Source organism: Apis cerana, linkage group LG11, assembly GCF_029169275.1.
Source record: "Apis cerana isolate GH-2021 linkage group LG11, AcerK_1.0, whole genome shotgun sequence".
Classification (NCBI taxonomy): Eukaryota; Metazoa; Arthropoda; class Insecta; order Hymenoptera; family Apidae; genus Apis; species Apis cerana.
In genome coordinates, this window is record NC_083862.1 from 12097612 (window position 1) to 12125153 (window position 27542).

Sequence of the window (27542 nt, forward strand, 5' to 3'; positions counted from 1 at the left end):
TTGGCCGCCACGAGGAACGTTGCTCGTACCATCTCGCAGCCACGGCTGCGTGCGTATAACACACGTCGAGCGCGTGGTTATATCCGACTCGTTCGGATTAGGCCGAGTAAGGTGGTGATAAGGAACCGGGCGAGTCGGGTGATTCGAGAAGCAATCGTAAACGATTGGCTAGGTGTTGGAAGAAGAAGAAGAGGAGAGAAAAAAAATGATTGCGACGAGAGCGAGAGGAGATACGCGTGCTCCGTTAGCGCGAGCGGAGTGTGCTGACTCGATTAGAGCGACCTCGATGTCGAGGGTCACGAGTTCTGACCACTGCTTTCAAATCGTTTCTCATTTGTTTACTACACACTGTTGTTTAACAATCGTGCCTCTACGAACGATCGCTGTCGTCCTGTCGCCACTCTCTGATTTTATTTTGTATATATATATATATATTTTTGGTTTTATCTCTCTCTCTCTCTTTCTTTCCGATGATATCGTATTTTTTGCCTGGAAATGAAATATAATTAAAAGACTTTTTTAGGTTTGGCAGTATATTGAAAGAATATAACACGTTTTAACAATTTATTTGTACAGCGAATGAAATTTTCGTCCCAAGAAAATTTTTCTATTATTTTGCTCCTTTTCTTTTTCAGGATCGAAGCTTGGAAAAACAGCTTTTCGAAGTTTGCGATTCTGAAGAATTCTAAACAACTTTCTCGTAGCGATAAGTCAGAAAAATATGTTCCCCTCGAGTTGCATCATTTCAAAGATTATACGTCATATATCTGGAATTCGTCAATAGTGGAACTAGTTGAAACGAGTCTTATTCGTCGCCGATACGATTATTCGATGTACACGCAGATTATTCGATGCGCAGAACGATTTAAAATCTAAGAGAATCGCGAGAAAAATACTTGGAAAAGCGATGGAACGCGATTCTGTAATGGGTCCTAATAAGTTGTTTTAATAAACAAGATGACGAAATCCACAAGCGTTCAAAGTTTCAAACTGAATCGGCGACCTCTGCTTTGGGTCTTGGCCTTTTCTTGTTAGATCACAAGAAATTTGTTCCAAATGATTAATCTAATACACACTGGCTAACTTCGAATCGGTTCTTCCAATTTTGGTAATTAAACGAACGATCGAAGGATTTGTTGTTGTTTCGATGTCGTGGAATTTCGAAACAAGGAAGGATCTCTCTCTCTCTCTCTCTTTTTTTTGCGAAATGGCGAAATCGTATTCTTTTATTCTTTTTGTTCGACGAACTTCCAAAGTTTGTTTATAACCTTGAAAGCAAGTTGATACGCTCGTTAGTCAGCTCCAAATGAAATTCGGTATTCTTATTTCAGTGGAACGGAATTGCTGAATATCCTCCCCTCCTATGTAGAATCTACGTTTTCTTTAAATCCATTCTCACGTGATGAAAAGCTTGCAACTTTATGCGTGATATTTTGATACTTTCGATTGATCAGAGTCTGTTTATCGGTTTGCCGTTACGAATCTACGACGATCAAACGTTCCACGTCATTCCTTGTCACTCCATTAATTTAGATCGTTCCTCGATCTGTACTTTTCTTATCTCTTTTGTATCCTCGTTAAAATTGAGCCATTTGTCGCTTATTAACCCCTCGCGAGAGTTGAACTGAACGCCGTTCCATATTTATATTATTTCAAGTAGTTCAGTTTCGACCGGATAAACTTTCGAAATATATATATGTTCAAAATATACTGTTTAATGGATTTCTTTTTTCGCGCGTTTATTACCAAAATAAAAGAATATCGCGTTAAAAAAGAAAAATAATCTACTTCGATTGATTTTTTCATAATCGTTCTCTATCGTATGATACAATATCGTATGATACAATCGAGATAATCTGGAAAATGAGCACGAAGATTCATCGACAATGTAATTACATGGTATATTTGTATAGTTAGAAGTAAATAGCGAGTGAAGGCCGCACAAGTGTTAATCTTCGATGCTAATTAATCGAAACAGGAGACGATTCACGATTTTTGTCAAATTTACCTCGCGCTATCTTCTATAACAGATAAAATGGCGAGTTGGCCAAATCTTCAAATTTGACATCAAGAATGACAAATCTCAAACATGTATTCGAATCGAGACGTGCTCGTTCTCCTCATACTTCGTATCGTCGAGTATATACTATACTTCGATCGAAACGATTATATTCCTCTCTTTATCCGGTTTCTTTTTTTTTTTTTGCCCGTTAACGTTACGTAACCATGATATCATCGTTTCCTTTAATTTTTTCCTTTTTTTTTTAATATTGCCATTTTCAATCGTGGAAATGTATTATTATTATTATTATTGTTATTGTTGTTATTATTATTTTGCAATCGATCAAACAGATAAGAGATTCTATTCATCATAATTCATGATTCTGATCTTGTTTAATTTCCAGGACGATCCTGAAAGAAAATGGACACGCGTGTGTTGTCGTGAACCACAAGATTTTCTTGGTTCTTGCTTACGTCAACTGGTAACGAGAGCTACAGTGTCATTAACGTTCTAATTGCTACGAGGCTATCTACGAGATGTTTTCCTTTGATTAGCCTTCCTTTTATGGCTGCCACGAGATCGAAAATGGAATTCCTACTATTATCGGCCGTTTCGCTAGATCGTCTCGAGGGAAACATTTTGTTTCTTTCTTTTTTTTTTTTTTTTTTGCATTATGGTCAATTTATTTATTTATTTTTTTTATTAAATATATTCGAAATAACGAATACAAGAAAACGTATTTATCGAAGATGGACACATGGATAGTTTCAATAATTTTTAGTAAGCAGTCTGTTGAGGTTACCCATTCGAAGTGTTTATATTTCATCGATCGATCGTCATTTGAAACGTTACCAAGAGAATTCTTGCGGAGGAAAGATCAATAGAAGGGTTGTAAAAATAAAAAGAAAGGAGAAAATAGAGTCATCGGGTGAGCCCATGAAAATGGCATTTTATGGCCTCGTCAAACTTAAATTTACCCAGTATGGATCCAATTCTTCGCATTTTCTTTTTTCTTTTGTTAAATCTGGAAAAAGAGATTTTGTTAAATCGATCAAAATTTATTTATAAATATCCTTTCGCGCAATTTAAGATTTCTAAGATTTTTTTAAAAATTAATTTCGATCACATTCACATGGAATATATATATGTACACATACATCTGTATAATACGATATCCCTAATTTTTCCACGATCTTTGCCGCTATACGTTAACTCCTTGTGTAACATCAAAGTGCAAAATTAATATAAAAAGTTGAAGCGCTTACTTCCAATTAGAACCGCGGAAGAACAAAGTGGTTTATTCCTTATCGACCGCCTCTTATAAAGGATTAATACTGTACCGTTTGCAATTATTCGAACGATAATGAATTCTAACTTAACTCCAGTCGTTACTCGTTAAGCAAACATTTGTAATACAGGCAGAGTAGAGATAAATCCCTGTTTCGGCCGCGAAATCCATTTGAAACTGACTCTCGAGGCTCGCCAATTAGAGCGCGGCCATTTTGGAATCTACCTGTTGCTTTGTTCCAACGTGAAACGCGTTAAATACTCAAATTTAATAATCTCTCCCTCTCTCTCTCTGTTGACCATCGAACCAATTCATCGTAAACTGTTCCCCTCCACGAAACGAGAAAAAAACTTTGTCTCGCAAATATCGAAAGACATTACAACTATAACTTCCAATTATGATAATAGTTTAATTTTTAATCATGTAAAACAATGCAAAGATAACAATTTATCGCTCCTCCTCTTCCACGAAACTAAAGAAAAATTTTCCCTCCCGATCCATATCGAATAATCTTAAAATAAAAATGTTAAATCAGACACGACGGATGACAATATATGCTCTGATAAATAACGTGATTTTTTACTCTTTCTTTCTCTCTCTGTTTTTCTACGCGATGTACAGGATCCAGGAGAAGGTCCAATTAACCACGTACACGCGTTGTTGCAACGGTATGTTCCATCGTCGTCGTTTTCCCCGAAAATAAACGAGCCCCGGTGAAAATTATAGGCGAAGAATTGCTCGCGCGGGAAGATCGGATTCGCGCGAACGTCGGGCGAAGCCAGTAGGATCGAGATACGATAGATAGACAGTCGGGTAATTAGCGGCTGCTGATTGGTCACCTTCCTCCTCGATATATCCGAAGCTGGTCGGGGATGCAGGAGCGTATAAACGTGTTGCGTGAACACTGTGTATGGTGGGGGCTTATTTACTCGCTATTCAAACGATGCCGGGTTGGCCGATCGGCGATGAGACGAGGAACGCCAGTCCGTGTCTGACACTCGTTGCGTTCGCGCGATGCGTTTCGAACGGTGTATCGATCCTGTGTCCCATCGTTCCATGTCTCCACCGCGGGAACGATGCGCCAATGATTTGTGATGTGCCGATCAAACAGTGTTCCTATTTAAATGTCCAAATATAAATAGACCCTTTACTCGGTCGGTCATTCGAATTTCGATAAGATTGTGAATAGAGAAAAATTTCTCTCCTCTTTCTCTCTTTTTTTCTCTTTCCTTTTTTCCCCCCTTCCTTTCTTTCTTTTTCGATATTTTCGATCGTCGGTGTTGTTATATCGATTCTCGAATTTCGAAACCGATCGACTCTCTCCCGCTCGATCGATCTACGATTCTTGAACGATCGGGATAGAACACGTGGAGCTCGAGAGTGACATGAGACAACCTGTTCGTTGGAGGAGAGACGTTCGCGCGGCGAGATAGTGCGAAGTGAAACCGCGAGAGAAGAATCGATCGTTGCAAATATTCGACGCGTGAAACGAAACGGTTGAGAAGTGAAGAGAGGATCGGTGACGGGCCTTCGGTCCTCGAGGACCTAATGGCACCCGACCTTGAGAAAAGGCGACAGGAACTAAGGAGGACCAACAGCGGTACCTTGGAACCGGGCAACGAGCATCTTCAAATGCTACTGCAGTTTCGGTGTACCGGAAATGCATTGATTGAGCCTTATCGACACGGTAAACTTGATCTCCCTTCCACTCGCGCATGCCTGATCATTACTGTTTAATATTCAACGATTCCCGCCTAGATAGCCGGGTAATTGATATCTCTCGAGTTGGAACCTGTTGCTGTTGGTATTTCGAAGTCTTTTTATTATGCCTTTTTTCTCTTTCTTCCTCTCTCCTTTTCTTTTGTCTTTTTTATTTCGTTTTATCTTCCTTTCCACCTGCGACCGCTTCGTCGAGACTTTGAGTGGTTTATACCGCATGTTTAAATGCGATATTTGTACAGGTATATAAATTTTCTCTCGACGTAGAGAATTCTATTTTTATTTTTCTTCGCCTCTTATGCGCTCGCGATTGACTCATTGTATACACGGCGTATCGAGCGTAGAATAAAAATATTCCCGATTGTTATCAAATTTTTAACAACGGTTGGCAACGTTTTTTCAACGACAACGATATACCAATTCTTTTATTTCTATTTACCTTGGAGTTCAAGAAACTCGAATTCAGTTTTCTTTGGGTTTAGGGGAATAAAAATTGCATTATATTGTTTCCGTAAAGACGGAATAGTTATCCAACGTTATCATTGTCAACATTTTTACCAGCCAAGGTTTTTTCCAAATTCTTTAGTTTTCGACGTCTTGCGTCTTAAAATCGGGATGATTAATTGGAGGAATCAGAGAAATTCTTGACAAATTTCGGGACGCAACGGTCAAATCGAGAAAAGATAAAAGTTTTGCGTTTTCATTTATTACCGTTTTTTTGTCTTCGATAAATGTCTACCTTTAAGCAAATCTTCGTCTTTTTTATATCCTCGTTCGACACCTTTCATTTCTTCTTTTCCTTTCCTTTTTTTTTTTTTTTTCACTTTTATATTCCTTTTTTATTTCCCATCTCGACGATTATTTTGCTCCAAATTTATTTGTTTTTTTTTTTTTTTTCTTTAAACAGGATTCGCTCTTTATTTATGCTCGTATCGAACAAACTATTTTTCACGTTTTTTGCGAGTCAATTTTTACTCCAAAAGTTCATTATTTTTCAATCAATATACGTTGATAAAGTTGTTATTGCTTTCAGTGATACGCCATATTTCTTTCACTTCTTAAATTTATGTATCTTTACATTTTTTAATTTATAGTCGGACGGCACTCGAAAAATCTATATTATCATATCTGTATAACAATTAAGAAGGTCGGAGTAAGAAGGTGGTAAGGTGCACGTGATAAAATTTTCAACTCGAGAAAATCAAAGTTGGAAAAAAAATAAAAATAAATTTTTACTAGACAATTGATACTTTTATGAGAAACACATTTTTCTCTTAATCTGTAGATAAATACAACTATATGAAGAGCTAAACGCGATTATCACAATTATTTTCATTATATTAGCGAACTGATAAAAATTTTAGGTATAGATATATGATAGGTAATACGATTTCGATAGATTTTTAAATCGAATCGTATTTCGAATCAATCTATCGAAACAATCCAAATTATCATATTGAATATCCTCTATCAAAAAGAAGAAAGAAAAAAAATTTCCTCCACGCTTCTGCCTCCATTATCCTAACTCGAAACGGGGTCGTTGTATTTCCACTTTCCTCCTCTCCTTATCTCCCTCGTCTCGATATTATTATTATTATTAGAATTATTTCTGCTCATTGTTTCGTCTCTAACAGGCGGGAAATCGTGACAAGGCTCGATAACCTCCGAGACGAGGTCTCGTCGTCCTCCGTCATCCTCCTTTCCTTCCTATTTTCCTTATCCGTCCCCGAGCCGATAAATTATCTCTCTCTCTCTCTCTCTCCTTCGCCCTTGATCCGTTCTCTCCTTCTTTCTCCCATCCTCCCCCAACAACGACTCGCTCCCCGTGCGCAGGAGAGACGCGAGTCGCGATACTCCTCCGTTTATCTGTGAAAAAAGGTCTTTTGGTGGCCGGTCTTTCGTTGCCAGGCAGAGGCGGAAGAAGGGAAGAAGAGGGCAATCCGCCTTCGAAACTGCGCGACGGCCAATCCGCGATCGCCTCTCGCGATTTTCGAGATCGGCGAACGATCGCAGCGCTTTTCTTCCTCCTCCTCGCCGCCACTCCTCACCCCCGCCTCTTCTTGCCTCCCAGCAATCCTTCAATTCTCGCGTCGCGGTTTCGCCGCGGATTATTACGCCTCCCCCCTCCCCTTCCTTGATCCCGATCAGGGATACGGATCGTTCCTACGTTGCGCGGTGGTGGCGGTGAGTGATGATGATGACGATGAGGCGGTGAGCGAAGAGAATAATTGGTCGACAAGAAAGAGGAAGAGAAAAAATCTTTTTTCTTTCTCTCGTCCCTTTGTCTTCTCTCTGTGTATGTTGTTAATTTTATTGTTTTCGAGAGAAGGTGACGCGAGAATGTGATTAAATTTTTCTTCTTCTTCTTTTTTTTTTTTTTAATTCTTCGCGGTATTTATAATGAAATGCGTCGAGGGATCGGAACAGGTGAGATATTATTACGGCGAAGTGTTTGGATCTCTATGTATAATCGATGAAGTTTTGATAGATAACAGGAGTATAAGAATGTGTATTGTAGTAGGTGGATTTATAGTGATCCTTGGATTGCGTAAGAAGCGCGGATTATTTATTTATTTCTCCGAGGATCTCCGTTGTCTGTAGACACAAGTATCGGGAGTAAAGTTATGTTCGTACATGTTCCGGCTGGTGTTACGATAATAAAGGTTACAGGTTTGCGTAATTCTATCTAATCGTCGATTATTATTTAACACCAGTAAAAGAAGAATCTCTTTACAAGCAGAAAAAAGCTTATTACGACAAGGTTGTAGGAGAGTTTATTTTAATGATACATCGGATTTAATTAAAGAATCCTTCTTTTTTATTTCCCAATGACATCATAGGAAAAAATCATTTAACGCCATTAACCAAGTAAAAGTTACCATAGATTAGTTTTTAATGGTCGTTATAAAATTGTACATATTTAATTTACATAAAAAGAAGAAGAAAGAAAAAAGTTAGATTGTTTTTAAATTTCCCTCACTTTATTTTTTTCTTTCTTTTTTCCATCCCGTTTTCTTGCATCCTTCAACTTATACGAAATTTATTTTAAATTTTTCGTTAACATTAACCACGAAACTGCGAATGTTCGATTAGCACGAAAAAAAAAAAAGAAAAATAGAAGATAAATTTTTTCAAAGTCACTAGCTAATTATAATTCGATTTGAAATTCCCGCGCGCGCGCGAATCGATCCGTTTCGAATTCGCCACCAATTTTTTTAACCTTTTTTTTTTCTTTTTTTTTTGCAATCAACTAAGATACGCGTACGTTCGATGCCGCGTAATAATTTTCGTCGATAGCTCTGTGTTTCATCAATATTATCTGTACACAGGCATTAGATTATCTAATTTCGAGTTACCTGAGCGCAAGGCTGACTCGACATTAATGTTATCGCAAATTGAAATGAAGTCAAATGTCAGGCTCCTTATGTCCGATCGCTTGTTGATGAGACATTTCACGGATTGTTGAATAGGTCAAGCATCGCAACGTTTGCAGAATATGTTTCCAGTTTTGTCTTCGCGTGACTAGAAAAATTGCGTCGTAAAAGAAGAATAATCTATATAGAAAAAAAAAAAAAAAATGAGAAACATTAACACACGTGTAAACGATTCGACTTTGACTGAATTTCATTCGCATTGAAAAAGAAGTTTCTTCGTATTCGCGGTTTTTTCTTTTTTTGCCCCAAGATTAAATCGGGCGTCGATAGATCGAACGATATATCCAACGTATAATTATATGTGAAATGACCGTGAAATGTTTCCGAGAAACGATTTGAAAATCGATTCGATTTTCCACGATCTATCGTGGAACGATGGAACTCCGACCGATTCCTAATTTTTTCACAGATATCGAACACGATGATGATTAATTCGAGATACGGATCGAAGACGGTCTTCTCGATCTTGTGTCCGTTTCCGGGAAATATGTTGCGAGCCATATGTTTCGCGGAGATGTTTCACGATAAATCGCTCCCAGATCCTAGGCCTTCCATCTTGCATAGCTTGCATTCCTCGCGAAATTGTCGACGTCTCGACAATCCTCCGTACAATTCAACTACGCATTTTCCATCCCGTGAAGAGTTTCCTCGCCGATTGGAAACGAGGAACACGCGGTAAGTATATTCGACTTTAACGTATTGAATTTTATATTGCTCGAATCGCGCATTGAAAAATTAGGTTGATAACCTTCTCGTTAAACTGTAATTCGTGGGGCTATTTCGGGTCATGTCTCGTATCGCTCTACGTTTAATAATAGACCGATTTTCTCCCCCCGGAAACGTGACGCAATTTTCTGAATCTTCTCTCGGCTCTAAATATACGGATTCTTTGTGGCGTGGGATATTCTGTGATCGAGAAATTGTTTAATTCCTTTTTTTCTCCTTTTTTTTTTTAGCGATTGTCTTCTTTTGTAATTCAATTATCAAAAAAGTGACGCAGAAGAAGACGGATATTTCCTACATAATGAACACTTTTCTCTTTTCATTCGATCTTCGTGCATTCGTATAAAGATTTTACGACCTCGCTCTTCGAATTTTCGATACAATTTTCAGGAAAAGAATCTTGAAGAAATTTCTCCATCTTTTATCTTTTTCTAAAAGATGTTCAAAATCTCTTCGAAAGACAATTATCGAACGAATATTCTGTATAGAATCGTGAATTCTCGAATGGTATTTCCAAACGAGAGCCGGAAGAAAGCCTCCCAGGGACCATCGACACGATGCTCGGTGTCGATGTCGACGTCTCGAGTTGTTTCATAATCGCGGCCCATCCATTCGGATGAAATCTCGTGTGTCCACGGGTGTCCACCACGCACGTGTTTCGAACATGTGCTCGTTGGCGCGAGTGCGAAATCTACGACGCTCATTAATAATGCGCATGTACACATTGTTGAGCAATACACATGTATACGTACACGGCTCGGTTGTACGCTCGTCTAACAGTACACTCGATACAACTGGCGACGCGGCTAGAATTCGATTAAGCTATCTTAACCGGAGAGAAAGAGCTGCCCTGGATAGACAACGGGATAGGATTGTTCTCGAAAAATTGGTGGATTCCAGAACGGGAATTCGTGACTCCCGATCACGACTCCCGATTCGTAAATAGCCGCTCGAAGAGGACTTCTAGATACACGTCGATATTACAATTATTCGATATTACGTTATCATGCGAATTCATGTCACGAGCGAATACAGTTGGTTTATACGGAAAGAGTACTACATGTAATGTAAGTTCAGAGATGACCTCCAGATACCAGAGTCGATTATAGTCATTATTTAAATTTAGTTATACGTATTGAACGAATGTATAGTTGGTTCGCTGAAATGTCCAGTCACGTTGGTTAGTATATATATTTAGTGCAAAATTGTAAAGAAGAAAAATATTTACTTTGCATGGATGATCTAATAGACGGAAGGTGGGATAGAACGTATCGAGCGAAGAGTTACTTATCTTACTTAATAGCTTTTAAAAAGCTTTAAAATTAAGAGGTTTCGAAAAATAGAATCTTTCATCGATCAAAATATTTTCGTTTCGATCGATATTCGCCATTGTTCGAGAGTTTTGATCTTTAAGGGAAAAATTTCACCCCCTTTTATTCCACCCTCGTCGCTCGATATTATCCAAATACCGTATCCTGCGTTTCGAAGAAAAAAAAAAAAACATATATAAGATGTAAAAGGAGAAAAATTGGGAGCGCGTTTTGGAGCGCGATTCCTTTTGAAAAGTGTACCTCGCCTTTTATCAGGCCACTGTTTTTCGCCCGTCGCCAAGACGGAGTACGTGTGCCAACTAATCGTCTGCCTCGCGGAATTATCGATAAGCGAGAGAGACCGACTCGATTATTTCTTTTCATTGTTACGTAAATAACATCGAGACAAGTTGATATACGCGATATGTCCGACTATCATTTACAAGCGTATCTGTACGCGGTGTATGAGAGAGCGAGAGAGAGGGAGAGAGAAGGAGAAGCAAGGGGAGGAAGGATCTGATTAAAAGGTGCGTTGACTCACTCGATATTATACATAGAGGATATCGATAAAATGCGAATCGTACGCTATTCTCTCTCTCTCTCTCTATTTCTCCACGTGCAGACAATATATATATATAACAAATCTTGATAACGAGCCAGTCGCGATAAAAAGTTAATATTTATTTACTAAAATGTTAATTCTTCTGTTGTGATTGTTCCCACTTATATAGATCGAACTCTCGAGGTTACGTGGATCTTTTTCTTTTTTATTTTTTTTTCCAATATCGACGAAACGATGCCACGATCTGTATTTTAAATGGTGGACGAAGACGATGATGAGCCGTGATCCGAATTTTGTTCGAATCTTGCAAAAGTCAAAGGTCGTTATAATCGAAAATAACTCCTCTCCTTTCTGAATTATCGACCGTGCATCCTCCATCTTTAAACTCGTCGCGGATAATTATGGAATAGTCGTCTCAAGCAATTCTTCTGTAAGAGGAAAAGAAGGAATTAAATTATAATTATTATATCGTTTTTCTTAACCATCAATTTTGCTTCTTATTCGATATTCGAAGTTATCTTCGTATTGACACAGCTGCCTTTACCGATGACGCTTCTTGAGCTTCTTTTGGCAGTTTTCGGATCGGCCGATTATCAGTAAGGAAGATTTATACAATAGAACTTTGTTATATTCGATTAACTCGCAACTTGGAGTAATCCCAATTATTTATCCAAACTGCTTCGTAATCATATTCGGATAGATAAGCGATCAAACTTCATTTTTTGAAGAATAAAGAATATAATTTCAATAATTGGAAATACGTACAATTCCGTTCGAAAAATTGTGAAATTTAAGAACGTGAAAAAAGGAAACAAGTATAGTGTGCTCGACAATTTTTTCTCAATCTTTATCCTCCGAATTTCTTACCGCTAAAAAAATATTCTTACCGCTATTTCTATAATTTTAATTAATTAACGAAAAATTGGAAGTTAGTACTCGATGCAGTCGAAACCAGAATTCCTTATCGAGTATCGCCCATAGACGAGTTTATCTGCTCTCGCTTTCTATACTCTGGCGCTTCCCTTCTTCCCTCTGGTTACATCCAGATTTTACCGACTTATCGCGGCCCCTGAAATAGGCTATCGGCCGGTGTCGTGAGCCGTGCCGGATGAGTGTCACCCGAGTTCTCTGTCGCAAGAAACCGTGGAACGCAGTCCCCCCCGGACATGTAAAAAGTTTGGAAAGCTTCACATTTTCTAATTCTAACGGTAAATTAGATTTTTCTGACAGATATCTAATGGAACGCCCCAAGGAGACGGTTAATAGCCGATGGATGGTTAATACAGGTTTCTCCAGTGAAAGCGGTGGAATTTCAAAGATAAGAAATTATCGGGACGGTGAAAAACAGTTAAGGTAGCACGGTCGGAAAAGAAATATAATAAAATATTAGATTGGAGAACGTGGATTGGTTTTTACTTGTTTGTTTTAATGAGCGAGTAAGAAAGAGGTGCTTTATCTCTGGCTGAGATTTAAGAAAAATCGCCCTATCGCCACTTATGGATTGACAACGATCCAATGTTGTTTAAATTGCGATTAAACTGGTAAAGTAATCTATTTATATAACAGAATTTTTTCCTACAATTTTTTTTGTTATTATATATTTCTCACGTAGATCTATATTGTGTAATACCTAGAAGAGAAATAATAAGAAACTCTTCAGAGATACGGGAGAGCTTGTAAAATAATATAAAAGAAAGAAAAGAAACGGAGAACACGGGGGTATTAATTCTAACATTATCTCGAAACGTTGACATTGACAATCTAATATATCGATTATCAACTAATTATTTCTATCTGATTATGATTCCCGATATGGACCATGAGATACGACCATGAGATCGAGAATCGTGATAGGTTCACGTGTCTGACGGAACAAAGGAATCGATAAAAATATTCGAAACGAAACTTGTGTCGAATAACATTTTTACATCCGATCAAATCCAACTTGCTATTAATTAACAGCAAAAAAAAATATATAAATTTATCTTCTCCCATTCACATCCAAACACATCCATTCGTATATTTTTCTTTTTATTAATTTTCGAATTATCGTAAAAATCTTGGTTATTATTATTCCACGAGATAATTCGATAAAAATTCTCAATTTCCATTTTCGTTCTGCACATCCGTTAAAACGCATCCATTCAGAATTACGTTGCGTCTCGTTGTATCTATCGTAAAAAAGGAAAAAAAGGAAAACTAGCGGTCGAAAGGAAATGAGAAAGAAAAGGAAGGCTGCGCTGCGTGTGGAGGAAGGCGTGCACTTCCGCGCTCACGATGGAGAACGCTACCGATCGTACGTGATAAGGATCGCGGGAGAGAGACAGAGAGAGAGAATGGATCGATGCAGGTAACAATATCCTTGAGACTCGAGAGGCGTCATAGTTAGCGCACAGCGCGACGCGCTGTTTGTAATAGTAACGATGTTTATCGATCCTGTTATCGGGAGTACACTCGCAAATGCACGAGTTCGAGGACGAGCGATGGAGACGTAAATACGCGGCGTGGAAGAGACAGAGGAGGAAGGAGGGGGAGGGGGCCTAATATCAGCAGGGGAAAAAGAAGAAACCGGTACGACGAAGACTGTGGTGGAAGGTGAGGCGGGGGAGAAGAAACGGTAAAAAGAAAAAAAAAAGAAAAAAATTGAACAAAGAAAGGAATAATTGATGGCCGATGCTCTATGATGATGGTAATTTTACCATTTTTGCGATCTAGATTCCTCGAAGGCCGTTGAAGTGGTGGAGAAAAAGTTGAGAGGAGGAAAGATAATGTGCTCGATAATGGCAATAATAGATGTTATGGTAATGGTAATCGATTGTAATTTTTAATATTTCGTGATCTAGATTTTCCGAAGGCCGTTCAGATAGAGGAGAAAAATTGAACGGAGTGGAGGGAGTTGATCCAGGGTAACGATCGATCGAATTTTAACATTTTTGCGAAAGTGATCGGAAATGGGGGAGAAAAAATCGATCCAATGAGATATTTATTTGGATTCTTTGATTTCTTCGATTTCATTTTTCATTTTTCTCCCCTTATTCCAACGCGTGATTATTCTACTTTCTCTGTATTATCTTTATCCTCGTCGTCGACGATTGTTATATCTCGTCGATGCTGCTCTTCTCGGGGTTGTTTTTCCCTCCCTCAAATATACAAAGGACGGTCAACATCTTTGCAGACGTCAGTTCTATATCGTTGAAGGATTGCGATAAGATTGTACCGTTTCTTCTGACGTTTGATTTTCTAAAAGAGATCCAAAGTCCTTGTTTGCCGATTCTAATTGAATTTATTGAACCGGGTCAGAGATCGTGTTTTTCGTGATAATGGCCGAGGAACGTGTTTAAACTCGAAACGGGAGACCTATAAACGGAGTGCAATTTATGGGGAACGTCGATGCTTTTAATGTATTGCAACCGTGTTGGAATGGCTGCTCCTTCAATTACCCTAAGTGGTCCGTTTGGTTTTTGGAACGGAGGTAGGGACGTAACTTTGAATTATTCGAAATGGATTCATCGCGTTAAATTTTTATGAAATCGCATGAATTCAACGCATCTGGAACTGTTACAAGGCGATGTATTCGTTTTTAATAAGTAAGTAATTATTAATTACGCTCTTTTTCTACAATTATGTTAAATTATTCAATTTAACTACTTAACCAATTAATTTAAACCAAATTAGAAAAACCAAGAAGTAAAAAAAAAATCTGTTAATTTAATTGTTATTAATAATTCTAATTAATTATTATTAATTACAGTGTTATTAAATAATTACATGTAATAAATGATCTCTCCGCGAGATTACGATACTCGGATAAGAATAAAAAAGTGCATAATATATTATTAGCGAATTGAATAACAAATGAAGTAAAAAGAGAAAGGACAAACTTTTTTTTATCTGTCTTCATATATATATATATATATCCTTGAAGTCATTCGATTTAACCGATCATTACATAGTAGATTTCATAAATCACATTCATATTTCATATTCTACGTTTAAAAGATACAAATGATTTCTTATCTCTTGTTATTCTGCGACGAAACGTTAACCAAAATCACACGTCCTGGAAAAACCCCTTTTCCCCTCAAAAGAAAGAAACAGCTTCGAAACAAAAATCACTCGAATTATTCCAATCAAACGAACTTAATCTCCTCTAAAAATAAAAAGAGAGAGAGAGAGAGAGAAACATGTACAAACATTTGCATTATTTTCGCATTATTCGTGCGCGACGCGAACCGATCGAATTCCATCCGGGATGGAAAAGCAAATTTATTTAAAAAAAGGAAAGAAAAAAATATCCACCGACTCGCGGTATCCACAAAACCCAACCTCCGTATTACACCCGCGCCAGTAATTACAGGCGGAGCTCGTAATTAAATTCCTTGCGGAGGCCGCGATTTACCCGTCGGGCAAAAAAGCGAAATAACGAGGCGTAGCCGCTTGTGTGTCGCCGCGAGGCGACGATGACGATGGACGTCGCGAGGCATCGAGGTTGAAAACGATGAAGATCGTCGCGAACGTGGGTCGTTGACATCGTCCCGTGATTTTCCTCCACGATCACATAGATGCACCTTGCACGTGTGTGCACGCGCCCATTACGCCTGCCTAACCCCCTGTTGGCGGCCGGTGCGGCGGCGGGTGAGACCCCTCACCACCAGTTGCATGTGCGATTGCAACTTCACCCCCCACGCAATTATCCCATCCAGTAGTCGAGCTTCTATAGACTCGATAGACACCGATATCATTCTCTCTCTCTCGTCATTTCTCCTTCTCGCTTCTGCGCCTTCTGTTTCCATCTCTCTCTCTCTCTCCTTTTCTCTCCGTTAGTTTCTCGATATTTCCTTTCCCGAATCTCCGTTCTTTCTTTCGCCAGTTCCAATGCATTTTTCCGTGTTTATCTTCGTTCTCGAGGTTGACTCTATCTCGTGGATTTATTCGCGAGGAAAAATAATTTTTGTTAACGTTTATTATTAAGCTCGTATCAACCGTTGGAATGGACGAAGCGGTGCGTTATCGTTGAATTTTCTTTCGAATGAAAAAATAGATGGCGAGGATGATTTGTTTGTACGATTAGGAATAAATTATATTTATATTCGGTATTATATCGTGCTGTGCATAGCGAAATTTTATCGGTGGAAGTGATAGCTTCGTACTGACGTGTAAAATAATAGTTGTCAAAATAATATTTAACTCTAAACTTTACCAAAAAATTCTAAATAACGTTTCATGAGATCTTATCAAAATCTCCGTCAAATCTCCGTATTTAATATATCCAAGCTCCACGTCAAATGTTAAAATTTTAAAAGCTTTTTTTCAAAATCGCCAGAAAACTCTCGTCCCTCGAAGAGAGTTTGTTTTATCATCGCAATAAAAATGAACGGGAAGGCAAGCGAGAAGGAACGAAAGGGATAAATAAAAAGTATGAAAATCAATCCTCGATACGCGAGTATTGTTCGTTCCGTTTGTTGATCGGCGGCGCGTTGGTTAATCGTCGTGGAGATAAACTCGTCGTTTTACCCCGGCTACGAGGAGAGCACAATCATCGATCTCGGACTTTGTACGGTTCGATGTCTGAGCCGTGTGTATCGGCCGCCATGGAAAAATGAAATCACGAGTTGTTTCATCGCGGTTAAAAGTTCCTCGTCTAACTCGAGTTCCTCGAGTCTGTCGTTAACCGGAATGCGATTACTTTATGCGCTGAAGAATATTTGTTTACAGTCCTCTTCAACAACCCGTCTGAAGACCAACCAATAATGTTAGATGATTCTTTTTTGTTAATTAAACACGAGCTAAGTGCTATCGACTCAATAATAAAATATCATTTAAAAGATAATTAAAATTTAATTTTGAATTTTTATTTGCCTATTTTGCTGCCTTGCATCATCGACAATTGGTACACCATAGATGTCTCGATCTTAGGTGAGATTAAAAGTTTTGTGTCGTAGATGCTATTTAAGCGTTGTCACATCTTTTTACAATTTATCAATGCATATTTGTTACCAACGAAAAGTTTAAACAAAAGTATCCAATTTCAAAAATCAAATAAAATTATTCGTTGTTATTCAGTGTTAAACTCATGCTCGTAATTTTATTATTTTCGTATTTCTAATAAATTTCAAATTTATTGATTCTCTTTGCAATCTCGTTATTAAAAACATATGTAAATTATATATCGTTACTGCAAAATTTTAATAATGTACTATCTCTCGTCTGCACTTTAGTAATTATACTATTCTCGAGCCAGCTCGCTCCATCGATCCGTCCTCGCAATTATCCACCGCACTCGTCCTTTTTCAAACGCTTTCGGCCAGAAATTGTGCGACACGTGAATAAGATCGTCGAAGAATCTTAAACGGTCGTTCAAACTAAATTATTCGTTCGAAATTCAATTCGTACAGTTCGAGGTGTCGATTCGTTACTTTCACTCTCGTCGGATTCGTAAAATTTTTGATCGTCGTTTCATCAACGCTTCATATTTTATAAATCGTCACGTGTGACAGAATGAGATAACAGAATGAAATTGCTTGATTTAAACTCGCAAAGATTCGTGTTGCGTATCCTTAAAAATCGCCAAAATAACTTTTCACGTTAAATTTGTGCCTTTTCCTCTTCAGAAAAATCATTATCTTCGATGTAATTGCGAAAATCAAAAATTTTTCAAAAATTTACTAATGGAACTATTTTTGACCTTTTAAGCAGATTAAAATTCTTTATTTAACGGAACGATTAAGATAATAGAAATAGTAAAGTTCAAAAGATTACCTAGGAAGATATGAATCAAGGGTCTTAAGACAACTGTTGACTAAGGCAACGAATGATTCAATCCTTAAGAAAATAGAAAATAGGATAACGTTCAAAATTCCGTTCAAAATTAAACAATTTAAATTTCACAATATATATATATATATGTATACTGACAATTTTATTTTGATTTCAGGTTACAATGCAGGAGAAAGGTTGTCAGCGGTGACAGGATCGGTTCAAAGAAGCACCGTCACGTCGAGCAACCGTGCGCATTCTGCCTCTAGGAGAATAAGCCATCAGCAACGCCAGCAGCAGCAGCAACCGCAGTTACAGCAACAGCCGAGGATACCGCTGGGATCTTTACGAAACTCGGATGAGCACGGGGCGAGGGCCAATTCGGCACAAGACAGTTGCGATAACTCGAACGATTCCGGCCTCGGTTTCGAGGATCGTCATCAACATCTCACCAACGCAAACGTTAGTGAAGTATGATATGGTAGACATGGTAATGGAAACGTGCGAATCGCGATTGGATAAGTTCGAAATAGTTTCGTCCACTTGGAATTTATTTATATGCTTTAATCTTTTTGTCGACAATCGGATATCCATTTCTATATTTTCTCTGTTAATTCTCTTTATGGAAGGATAGCAAAATTGCTTTGGATTCTTCATATTTTTGAACACTTTTCTTTTTTGGTTATAGTAATACGGAAAATTTAAATATTGAATTGACATGAAATTATTGGAAGAAATGTGGTGTTCAAGGATTAATTATAGTTTTAAGTCTAAATTACGGTTTGGTGAAAAATTATTTATACGATTTTGAATTTTATTTGCAAATTTGGTAAAGATCAACGTTGAATAAGTTTACAGTTCAAATAATGTATTCGAGGATAACGCACGAATGGAAAATATGAAATAGGTAAGGTTAGTTTCAAAAGGAAGATAGGGTGCTCATGATAAAAAAATAATATTTGTTTACCATGATTTAGAAGGATGTACGTGTTTTATGATTCTTTATCAAAACGGAAACAATGCTGATCTAAATTAACATTATTATGCATCATAAAATATTAATAAACAACTTTTAATCTAGTCATGAGACCAGTCATTTGTCTCTTTTGCTAAATCTATTTTAAAACATGATTTGCAAATATAGTTGATATCTTTCAAGCACATTTTTCTGGAACATTTGTCAATCTTTTATTTGGGTTTTTGTATCTTTGATTTCAAAGCGTATCACGTATTTTGATTTTATTTTTATCGTGTAAGTTTCAGCAGTTTTATTTTTTTTTTACAAATTTCCTTTCTGTGACACTTAGATAAATCAATAAAGAAAATTAAGGGTAGATTCTTTTATTTTTTGAATATTAAAATTTTATTCGTTTCATTCACGATGCAATAAATTACACTTTACGTGTATTTTAATATTTCTTATTTTAGAATTTTATATTGGAGAAGAGATAAAATATTATTTATTAAATCGTGCTAATTCATATCAATCAGTCGCTTATAATCATTTTTATATCCTTTGATTAATCATCGAACATAAAAAGAGACTCTGTTAACTATTTAATATCGATGTTGAACTTTTTGACCGTATATATCTTATTGAAACGTTTATTGATAAAATAACAGAACAAGATCGAGCATTGTCGGATCTAAAAAGATTTAATCGTTGATCGATCGAGAAGGATTAAGACGAGCTAAACGCTTAAAATTTTCTTACATTACATTCGCGTACTATATAGAAACGAATTCTATTGTATTGTTTAACTTGGAATAAAATGTAAAGCACGTACGTTTCTCGTGAGTAGTATATCATCGATGATTCTGCATAAAATTGATGGTTGCATAGTCATATGTTTTAAGAAATGAAAACAGTATCAGAAAATGAAAGATATTAGGATTATTATTACCGTGATTATCGTCGTGACAGTATAGAAAACATATATAATAAAAATTTCAAGGAAAGATGGTCTCAAGCTTCCAATTGAGATTACAATTGAGAAGAATATAAAAACGCACAGTCATTCGCAAAAATTTTATCAAAAAATAAATATTTTATTGCATTGCATATAATTTATTTTAATAAAAATCCGCATAAACAAAACGTAAACTTTTGTGAATGATTGTCCGTAATATATAGCTAAAGTACTGGTTAAAATAATCAATAGGTTATACTATAAAAACAATTTCTTACAATTCGTACTATTCATTTTTCCATTCGTATAAAAGTATATATATATATATTTACACGCTCAAGATAAAGTAAACATATCAAAAGGATAAATCCTAATTTTTTAAATACCGTTAAACATTTGAATAGTAGCAGAAACACGTTTACTTATCACGTGTTAACGTTCGATAGTTTAGAATTTTGTTTATGTGTCGCGACGGGTTATCATGAACGTGACAAAAGCGACTGACAGAATAGTGTTATCGACGATTATCGCCGCAAAATGGCGTTACATTTGCGCCGTTATCGAGCAGCATATTGTTGCACTAGTCGGCGAATTTTCTCTATTATTGAGAATTCGGAAAGAAAGCAGAGAGAAAAAAACAAAAACTTTATCCGTAAAATCTCGAAATTGTTTTGGTCATCTCCCTTATTTTTATCTCTCGCGTACATGCGACCTCTGTCGATCAACATTCTATTTAAAAAAATATATAAACTATTATAAACGGGCGCTAGTATCCCGATATTATAAAGAAATCGAAATCTTTTCTTTCCTTTTCTCTTCTTCCTCTTCTCCTTTTCTGTTTTATTCTTCTTACGAGAATAGACGAAAGCAGAGTTTGAAAGTAAAATTTTCGAGAATGTTGTTCACTCTCAAATCTATTTGCTTCGTATCTTTTCAATATACGCGAAAGAAATATTATCTTTCTCGATACTCTGCTCGAAAGAAATGGTTTTTCTCTTTTTTCTTCTTCTCACGAGTATCTTCTCAAGTATTTTCTTCGAGAAAAAAAGTTAATTTTCTTTTCTTTTTTTTCTCTCTTTTACACTCCCTATTTTTTTTTGTCTCTCTCTCCTCATGATGCCATCATTGCACATTGCAGAAACACGCGTGCGTCCGCGGTGAGCAGTTTTGATTGATATCGATACATGCAATGATAACTTATTCCCAGTTCGCGTATTGCGTAACAACACGATACATGGATAAGGATGGCAAACGCCGGCAAACGTTAGTAGCGTACGTAAGTACTGTATTCCTATACAGTAAGCCTCGTGAAGATTAAAAAAGATTTTAATAAAATGCGACGCGTGTCCGCGCTATTTGTGTCCGTAAATATTACGATCCTGCCTGATACTGACCAATATTTCAGAAGTGAAACGTTTCGAAGTCTAAAAAAGAAAAACCGGGCTCGAAGAAAACGGAAAAAAATCATATCCCAACTTTGCTCTCGGAAGAATTGTTACTCTCGAACATAGCATCACTTTCGACGAATTTCTTTCTCGCGGAGCGAAAGGAAAAGAGGAGCTCGTTAAAACCTTTCCAAAACGTTTGGTCCTTGGACATCTCGAAAAACCTCGTTCCTTCCATTTCCTCGCGGCCCGGAATAGCCGAACGAAGAGAGATCGCATCCCCTCCGAGAGGCCAAGTTTCCCAAGAGGGCATCACCCTCCCCCGGCTCAAACCCACGAACCGCTGCTCGCCTCCCCTCCAAAGGCTGCGCGCCACGCCGTGTATCGTGCACGTGCAAGCGAGATCTAACGCGATCACGCGTAGCCGCCACGGGATCGGTCGTTGCGTTCGACGCCAGTGACCGGTCTCTAACGGTGGTTGAACCCGGGTCTCTCTCCTCCTCCTCCTCCTCCTCTCCCTCCCGATCATGATCGGTTTGATTCGTTAAATTGGCGGCCGCATTGCGCGCGTACGAGCGACACAAATGCCTCTCTGGATCAATCCGTTTTGCTTGGTTGGTTAACAGGCTTGGAACGGAGCCGGCGAGGAAGACTCGAAGAGGAGGAAGATGGACATCAAGCTCGAGTCCGAGGACGCGAACTTCGCCTTTCCGGAGGTTGGACACGCGACGAGCCCGGAGGCGAAGGCTGCCACGAGAGGCGCGTCCAATGGGATAGGCGGATTGGCCACCATCTCCGGGAACAGGCAGGGAAATGGAGGAACGGGGAGGGTGGTCGAGGTCTCGAGATCTCGGTCCGGATTGGGCGTACTCGCCAAGAGAACGTCCACGGCTCAACAGGGTCCTGTCACCCTCACCTCTCAATTGTGTACGTTTGCGTCGGACACGTGTCTCTTATTCTTTATCTTTTTCTTTATCTTTCTTTGCTTTTTTTTCACCTCGTTAAAGATTTCAGGGGGACAGGGAGGGAGGGGATTCGCGATACCCGCGTTCGATCGCGAGGATTTTTAAACTTTATAAATGTAAATTCCGGGAAGTTTTCTTCGGAGGGTAATTATTCGATTTAATAATGGTTGATCTACAAAGTTTGATCCTAATGTCGAAACTTGGAAAGTAACGCTAATGGCGCTAGATTTATCGATCGTCGTCGAGACGAATGAAGAAACTTGCTTGCTCTTTCGGTAGACGGATTTGAAAATTTATTGCCGTTGATATTGCGGTTTTTTGGTCGAGATACCGAGGTCCGCGCGAGGTCACGAGATAACGACGCCGTTCCCGACGTCGTCGCTCGTTTCAATCTCGATGGATCTCTCGAAACGAAGGATTTACGAGAGAATTTGAAAGAATTTTGATTCGCCGAGGCCGATTCGGTGCGCGCCGCTCGGCTGTTTATATTGTCGGGCGCGTGTTAATTGTAAATTTTAACGGAGGCGCGAGTTTGCCTTCGTTAGATAAATCGTCGTGCGGGGATCGTAATTCGCGCGTGAATTCGCCTGTTTGCATCTGGATACGAAGATGTAAACAAAGAAGCGAAAGAAGAACCGGGAAGGAAGGAGGGGGAGCGAGAAAGAGAGAAGGGAGACGAGAAGTTTCAACGCGACTTATTAGAGGATGATGCAAACCGATAACCTTCGCCGCTCGCCACTTCTCCCGATCGTCGTTGTTTGCTCGCGACACTTCATTACCGACCGTGCAAACCAGACCGATCGAGCCAAACATTTCGGAAATATTTTTCACCTCTCGAACGCGATACGTTATCTCGGTCGTTTTAGGGAACCTGGTGGTAGGTTAAAATAAATCATCGATATTCTTTCGGCGATATCAAAACGCGATATCGAATATAGGTCAAACGAGACTTTATGTAACTCGTACGCGCTTCTGTTTCCCCCTTGCTTTTATTAAAATGAGAACTCGATCCTTCTTCCTCTCGTCAAATTATCGTTGATAGTCCTCCCCCCTCCCCCTCGCTGGGTTCGAAATGTTGGTTTCGTCTCCTCGCGATAAAGCGATATAATTATACATCGACTTTATCTTTAGGAATGGAGCTGGTTACACAATTCTATTTCTCAAGTTGGTTCCTTCGGAAGAAATTTTTACGGGAGAGAGATCGTATCGAGAGATAGTATCGTTTTACGTATCTCGATAATTAAACCAAATTATTTCTATCTAACTGAGATGTGGCATTTCGGTTTGTCGGGGGAGGGACACAATTTTTTTAATACAATTTAATCAACTTTCAGGTAACTCTTCCGCGGATGGCAAGGTGCAGTTGCAGATTATCTGTCAACCGGAGCAACAGCACAGGGCTCGTTACCAGACGGAAGGCTCGAGAGGAGCGGTGAAGGATCGAACCGGGAATGGATTCCCGATCGTCCGCCTGGTCGGCTACGACAAGCCGACCACGCTTCAAGTTTTCATTGGCACTGATCTCGGCCGCGTGGCACCCCATATGTTTTATCAAGCGTGCCGCGTGAGCGGCAAAAATTCGACGCCATGCGTGGAGCGCAAGATCGACGGCACGATCGTGATCGAGGTGGACATGGATCCGGCCAAGGATATGATAGTGACGTGCGATTGCGTGGGCATTTTGAAGGAACGCAACGTGGACGTAGAGCACAGATTCCCTCAGGAGGCTGGGGTGCTTCAGGGGCGCAGCAAAAAGAAATCGACCCGTTGTCGCATGGTTTTCCGCACGACGATCACCCATCCCGACGGTACAACGGAAACTTTGCAAGTTTGCTCGCAACCGATAGTTTGCAGTGAGTATCTTCGATTTTCGGCTCGTTATCCGCCAGGCGAGGGTAGAATGATTACGTTTGATCGGTCGATTTGCAGCCCAACCGCCGGGAATACCGGAGATCTGCAAGAAATCGCTCACGTCGTGTCCGTGTACCGGAGGATTAGAGTTATTTATACTTGGGAAGAACTTTCTGAAAGACACGCGGGTGGTATTTCAACTGGACAACGACAATCTATCGAGTAGTTTGGAACCTCATTGGGAATGCGCTGTTCTACCCGACAAGGAGTTTCTGCAGCAAACTCATCTGGTTTGCGTCGTGCCGGCGTACAGGCGACAAGATCTGGCACCCTCAGAAACGGTCAGCGTTAAATTGTACGCGGTCTCCTCGGGAAAAACCAGCGAGCCTCACACGTTCCTTTACACCGCTGCGTCTACGCCACCCGAGCCATCGGTGGGTAAAGTTGAGCCAATAACTCCACCTCTGTCCACCACGAATGGTGAAGTTGCACTAGCAACGTCTCCTGTAGTGGTGCCCCTGACTAAAGGTGTATCACCGAACAGTAAGTAAGAATTTTCTATATCTTTGAGCATAAGTAAAATTCCGCTTCTCGCAAGTAGTAAGTAAGGAAGTAACCGAACGAAGTTATTAGTGTTGTATCGTGTCATAAAAGCGCACGGTACGGGAGTCGAAGGTGTGTGTACAAAAAATATGATGATATTTCAGCTCTGATTACACAAGCAACCGCGGGAACGGCAAATTTTTTAACGACTATACCACCGCAACAAGCACCGGTGAGCCAAAAAACGGAGGCGCTTAAGAACGACCCCAGCCCACCGCCGGTGACAGCATCGTCTCAGGTAACATCGGTTATGATGTGGGCAGCGCAAAGTCCCAATTGCAAAAATTCACCGCCCGACGTGATGATGCCACCACCGGCTTTGGTCGCGAATCCGCTGCTAAGTCGTAGATCATCTTCGAATCTTCAATTGAGTTTGTTAGATAATTTGAAGACCGAGGTCCTGGACGAGAATAGTGAGAATAGTATGATCAGCGAGAACAGCATGCAAAGCATACCGACCCCGACCGCGAATGGTTCGACGGGTACCAGCCCATTGCAACAGCTCGTGAGCGAGAACTCGAGGGAGACGCCGCAGGCTAATATGATCAGATCGGTTCCCGTGGCGGCGAATGGTTCACCTGTACAGGAAGCGGTCAATCTTCTCGGCGTGGTAGATCTAATGCGAAACCAGCATCAGTTGTCGATGGTTTCGACACACCAGAACACGTTCGGAGGTATGCACGACTCGTCTCAAGTCAAAGTTCTAAGTCCTCATCATATCAACAAAGAAACTAACTCAATATTGCCGGTAGAAGGCACTCCTAATGGAAGTCTTCAGGGTGGCGGTGTTGTTGATCTTCGCATGAAGCATCATCAGACGGAGTTCGATACACTGTCAAATTTTACCGCCACGCCGAACGGACAACTGCCTGCACAGAGTGGCCATAGCGTAGAGAAATACCTTAATCATATCGAGTCTAACGTCAAAGAGGCTGAGAATCAAGAAAACGGATTTGTAGGTACTATACAGCAACGAGCTTCCATTATTACCACAGGACGACAACCTCAACAAGGACAAGCCTCCAATATTTTAGCTTCTCCCTCTCCAGGCGTCAAATTAGATACTCTCGTTAATTCTGGCGCTGAATCTCATCAGTTGGTGTCGCCCCTGCGTACCGTGAATCCTAATAATAATACCATAATGAGTCATGTTTCCGCAGTTACTGATCACGAAACGATCTCGAGTCCCCAACAAAGTAGAACTAGCCCACCCATTCCGGTCAAGACGATGCTTCTCGAAGCGTTGATGCCGCCGCAGGCCGTACCATCTTTACCAGGAAATGGCGCAACCTCCGTTTCATCGCCCGCATCTGTGGTTCCAGAGCAGGCTAATGGCGACAGTTTGCTCACCACTATCAACGCCGCTTTATTGCCGCCGATCCAGGAATCAACTGTGACTGCGACCGGTACGTCGAATTCTAACGTTAGTGTACCATCTCATAATCCGTTACAAGTTACGAACGAGACTATGTCGACAGCGGCGGAGCATATTCCGCAGATTCCGGCTCTTATACAGCAAGATGTTGTAGCGATGCAGCAAGCGCAACAAGTGGAACAGGTTGTCGCGCATGCACAACAACAAGTTGAACAAGTTGTCGCTCAGGCTCAGCAACAAGCGGTACAAGCGGTACAACAGGCGCAACAGCAAGTCGTTCAACACGTGGTGCAGCACGCACAAGTCGTCCAACAAGCTGTGCAACAAGTGCAAGCGGTACAACAAGTGCAGGCCGTGCCGGCTGTTCAACAAGCTGTACAACAAGCTACCCAGGAAGTGGTTCAGCAAGCGGTACAACAGGCCACGCAGGAAGTTGTGCAACAAGTTCAAGCGGTTCAACAAGCGGTCCAGCAAGCGCAAGCAGCTCAAGCGATGCAGCAGGCGGTCCAGCAAGACATCGGTTCTATGTTAAATCAGCCGGCAGGTTTCGTTGCCGAGGCTAGTTCTGCTTTAGCGAGTGGAGCGGCTCAAGAACCATCGCAGCAAAGATTGACCAATGCTGCGGAACAAGCGATTAACAATGTAATTACTAACGCTACTCAGGATATTATTAATAATCGACCTATTACCACGACTACCGCGCATGCGATTATCGCGACGAAAAATATATTAAACAGCGTGGCTACTCAAAGTGCGCAATTAATGAACAGTGCTATGGAAGGTATTTTGCCTAAATCACCTTCCAACCAGAATAATATCGTTGAACAGGTAGCGAATAAATCACCACCGGTTGCCTTACCTGTTACACCTAACAGACAAAATGTAAACCCACCTATAACAAATACGGCAAACAATACGAATGGTACAACGGTTAGAAAACAGGAAGATGGTATGTTGCCTCAAGAGCTTACCTCGATGTCGGAGAATGATCTGTTGAGTTATATAAATCCGAGCTGCTTCGATCCTCAAAATGGTTTTCTTATGTAGTACTGCCGTATTCTTGTCATTAAAATATATAATTGTGTATTCGATTTACTTTTTGGATACAGAGAGAGAGAGAGAGAGAGAGAGGAGGGAGAGAGAAGAAGAGGGAAAGGGAGAAGGAAAGGAAGGACAGAGAGAGAGAGAGAAAGAGAGAAAGTGAGTGAATGATCGAGTGAACGAGAGAGAGAGAGAACGAGTGAAAATAATTAATTCCAACAAATTGAGCATGAGAGATATAGTCTTGGCTCGGTACGAGTTATGTATTTGTGCCACATTGTCGTTTCAGACTTTGTATGTGATAGATATGAAATCCGTTTTTATATGATGGAAATGGACAAAGTTAACACCATCTTTGTAACAATTGAAAATTTTTATCGTGTTAAGTAAGACGGGCGCACAAGAGCGCGACAATTAGGATTTTCTTTATCTTCCTTTTTCTACGAGTTGTCGAATGTGATAATTCATTTTATTTATCTCCATCAAATGTCTCTTGCGCATCCAGGTGCCTTTTCTCTATTGTAAAGTATCTAAGATTGATCTTTCTCGCTATAGAAAAGGAGCATTGTAAAATATAATACGCGTGTATATGTATTGTAATAATCAATGTACTGACCC

At 39.6% G+C, this 27542-nt stretch overlaps 1 protein-coding gene and 1 long non-coding RNA gene across 30 annotated transcripts in view; one reads left to right on the plus strand and one right to left on the minus strand.

Moving 5' to 3' along the window:
* Nucleotides 1-27059, plus strand: part of LOC107995031 (nuclear factor of activated T-cells 5) — a 50506-nt gene extending 23447 nt beyond the window's left edge. The window contains exons 1-9 of one of the 29 annotated variants that reach the window (XM_062081930.1): nucleotides 3021-4977; nucleotides 17973-18265; nucleotides 21716-22016; nucleotides 23389-23907; nucleotides 23984-24448; nucleotides 24613-25182; nucleotides 25261-25467; nucleotides 25669-25914; nucleotides 25987-27059. In XM_062081930.1, coding sequence (XP_061937914.1) covers nucleotides 4839-4977; nucleotides 17973-18265; nucleotides 21716-22016; nucleotides 23389-23907; nucleotides 23984-24448; nucleotides 24613-25182; nucleotides 25261-25467; nucleotides 25669-25914; nucleotides 25987-26930 — 3684 coding nt within the window. In that variant the 5' untranslated portion in view covers nucleotides 3021-4838 and the 3' untranslated portion in view covers nucleotides 26931-27059. Of the gene's footprint in view, nucleotides 1-2405; nucleotides 2484-3020; nucleotides 4978-13669; nucleotides 14626-17972; nucleotides 18266-21715; nucleotides 22017-23388; nucleotides 23908-23983; nucleotides 24449-24612 lie in introns of those variants that run through there. The other 28 variants (XM_062081932.1, XM_062081934.1, XM_062081935.1 and 25 more) reach the window with 28 other exon arrangements.
* On the minus strand, nucleotides 2640-4012 carry LOC114578317 (uncharacterized). Its single transcript, XR_003699187.2, has 2 exons — nucleotides 3874-4012; nucleotides 2640-3026 (listed from the first exon to the last, which is right to left on the minus strand). It is a non-coding gene; the product is annotated as an uncharacterized LOC114578317 (long non-coding RNA).
* Nucleotides 27060-27542: the final 483 nt, after the last annotated feature.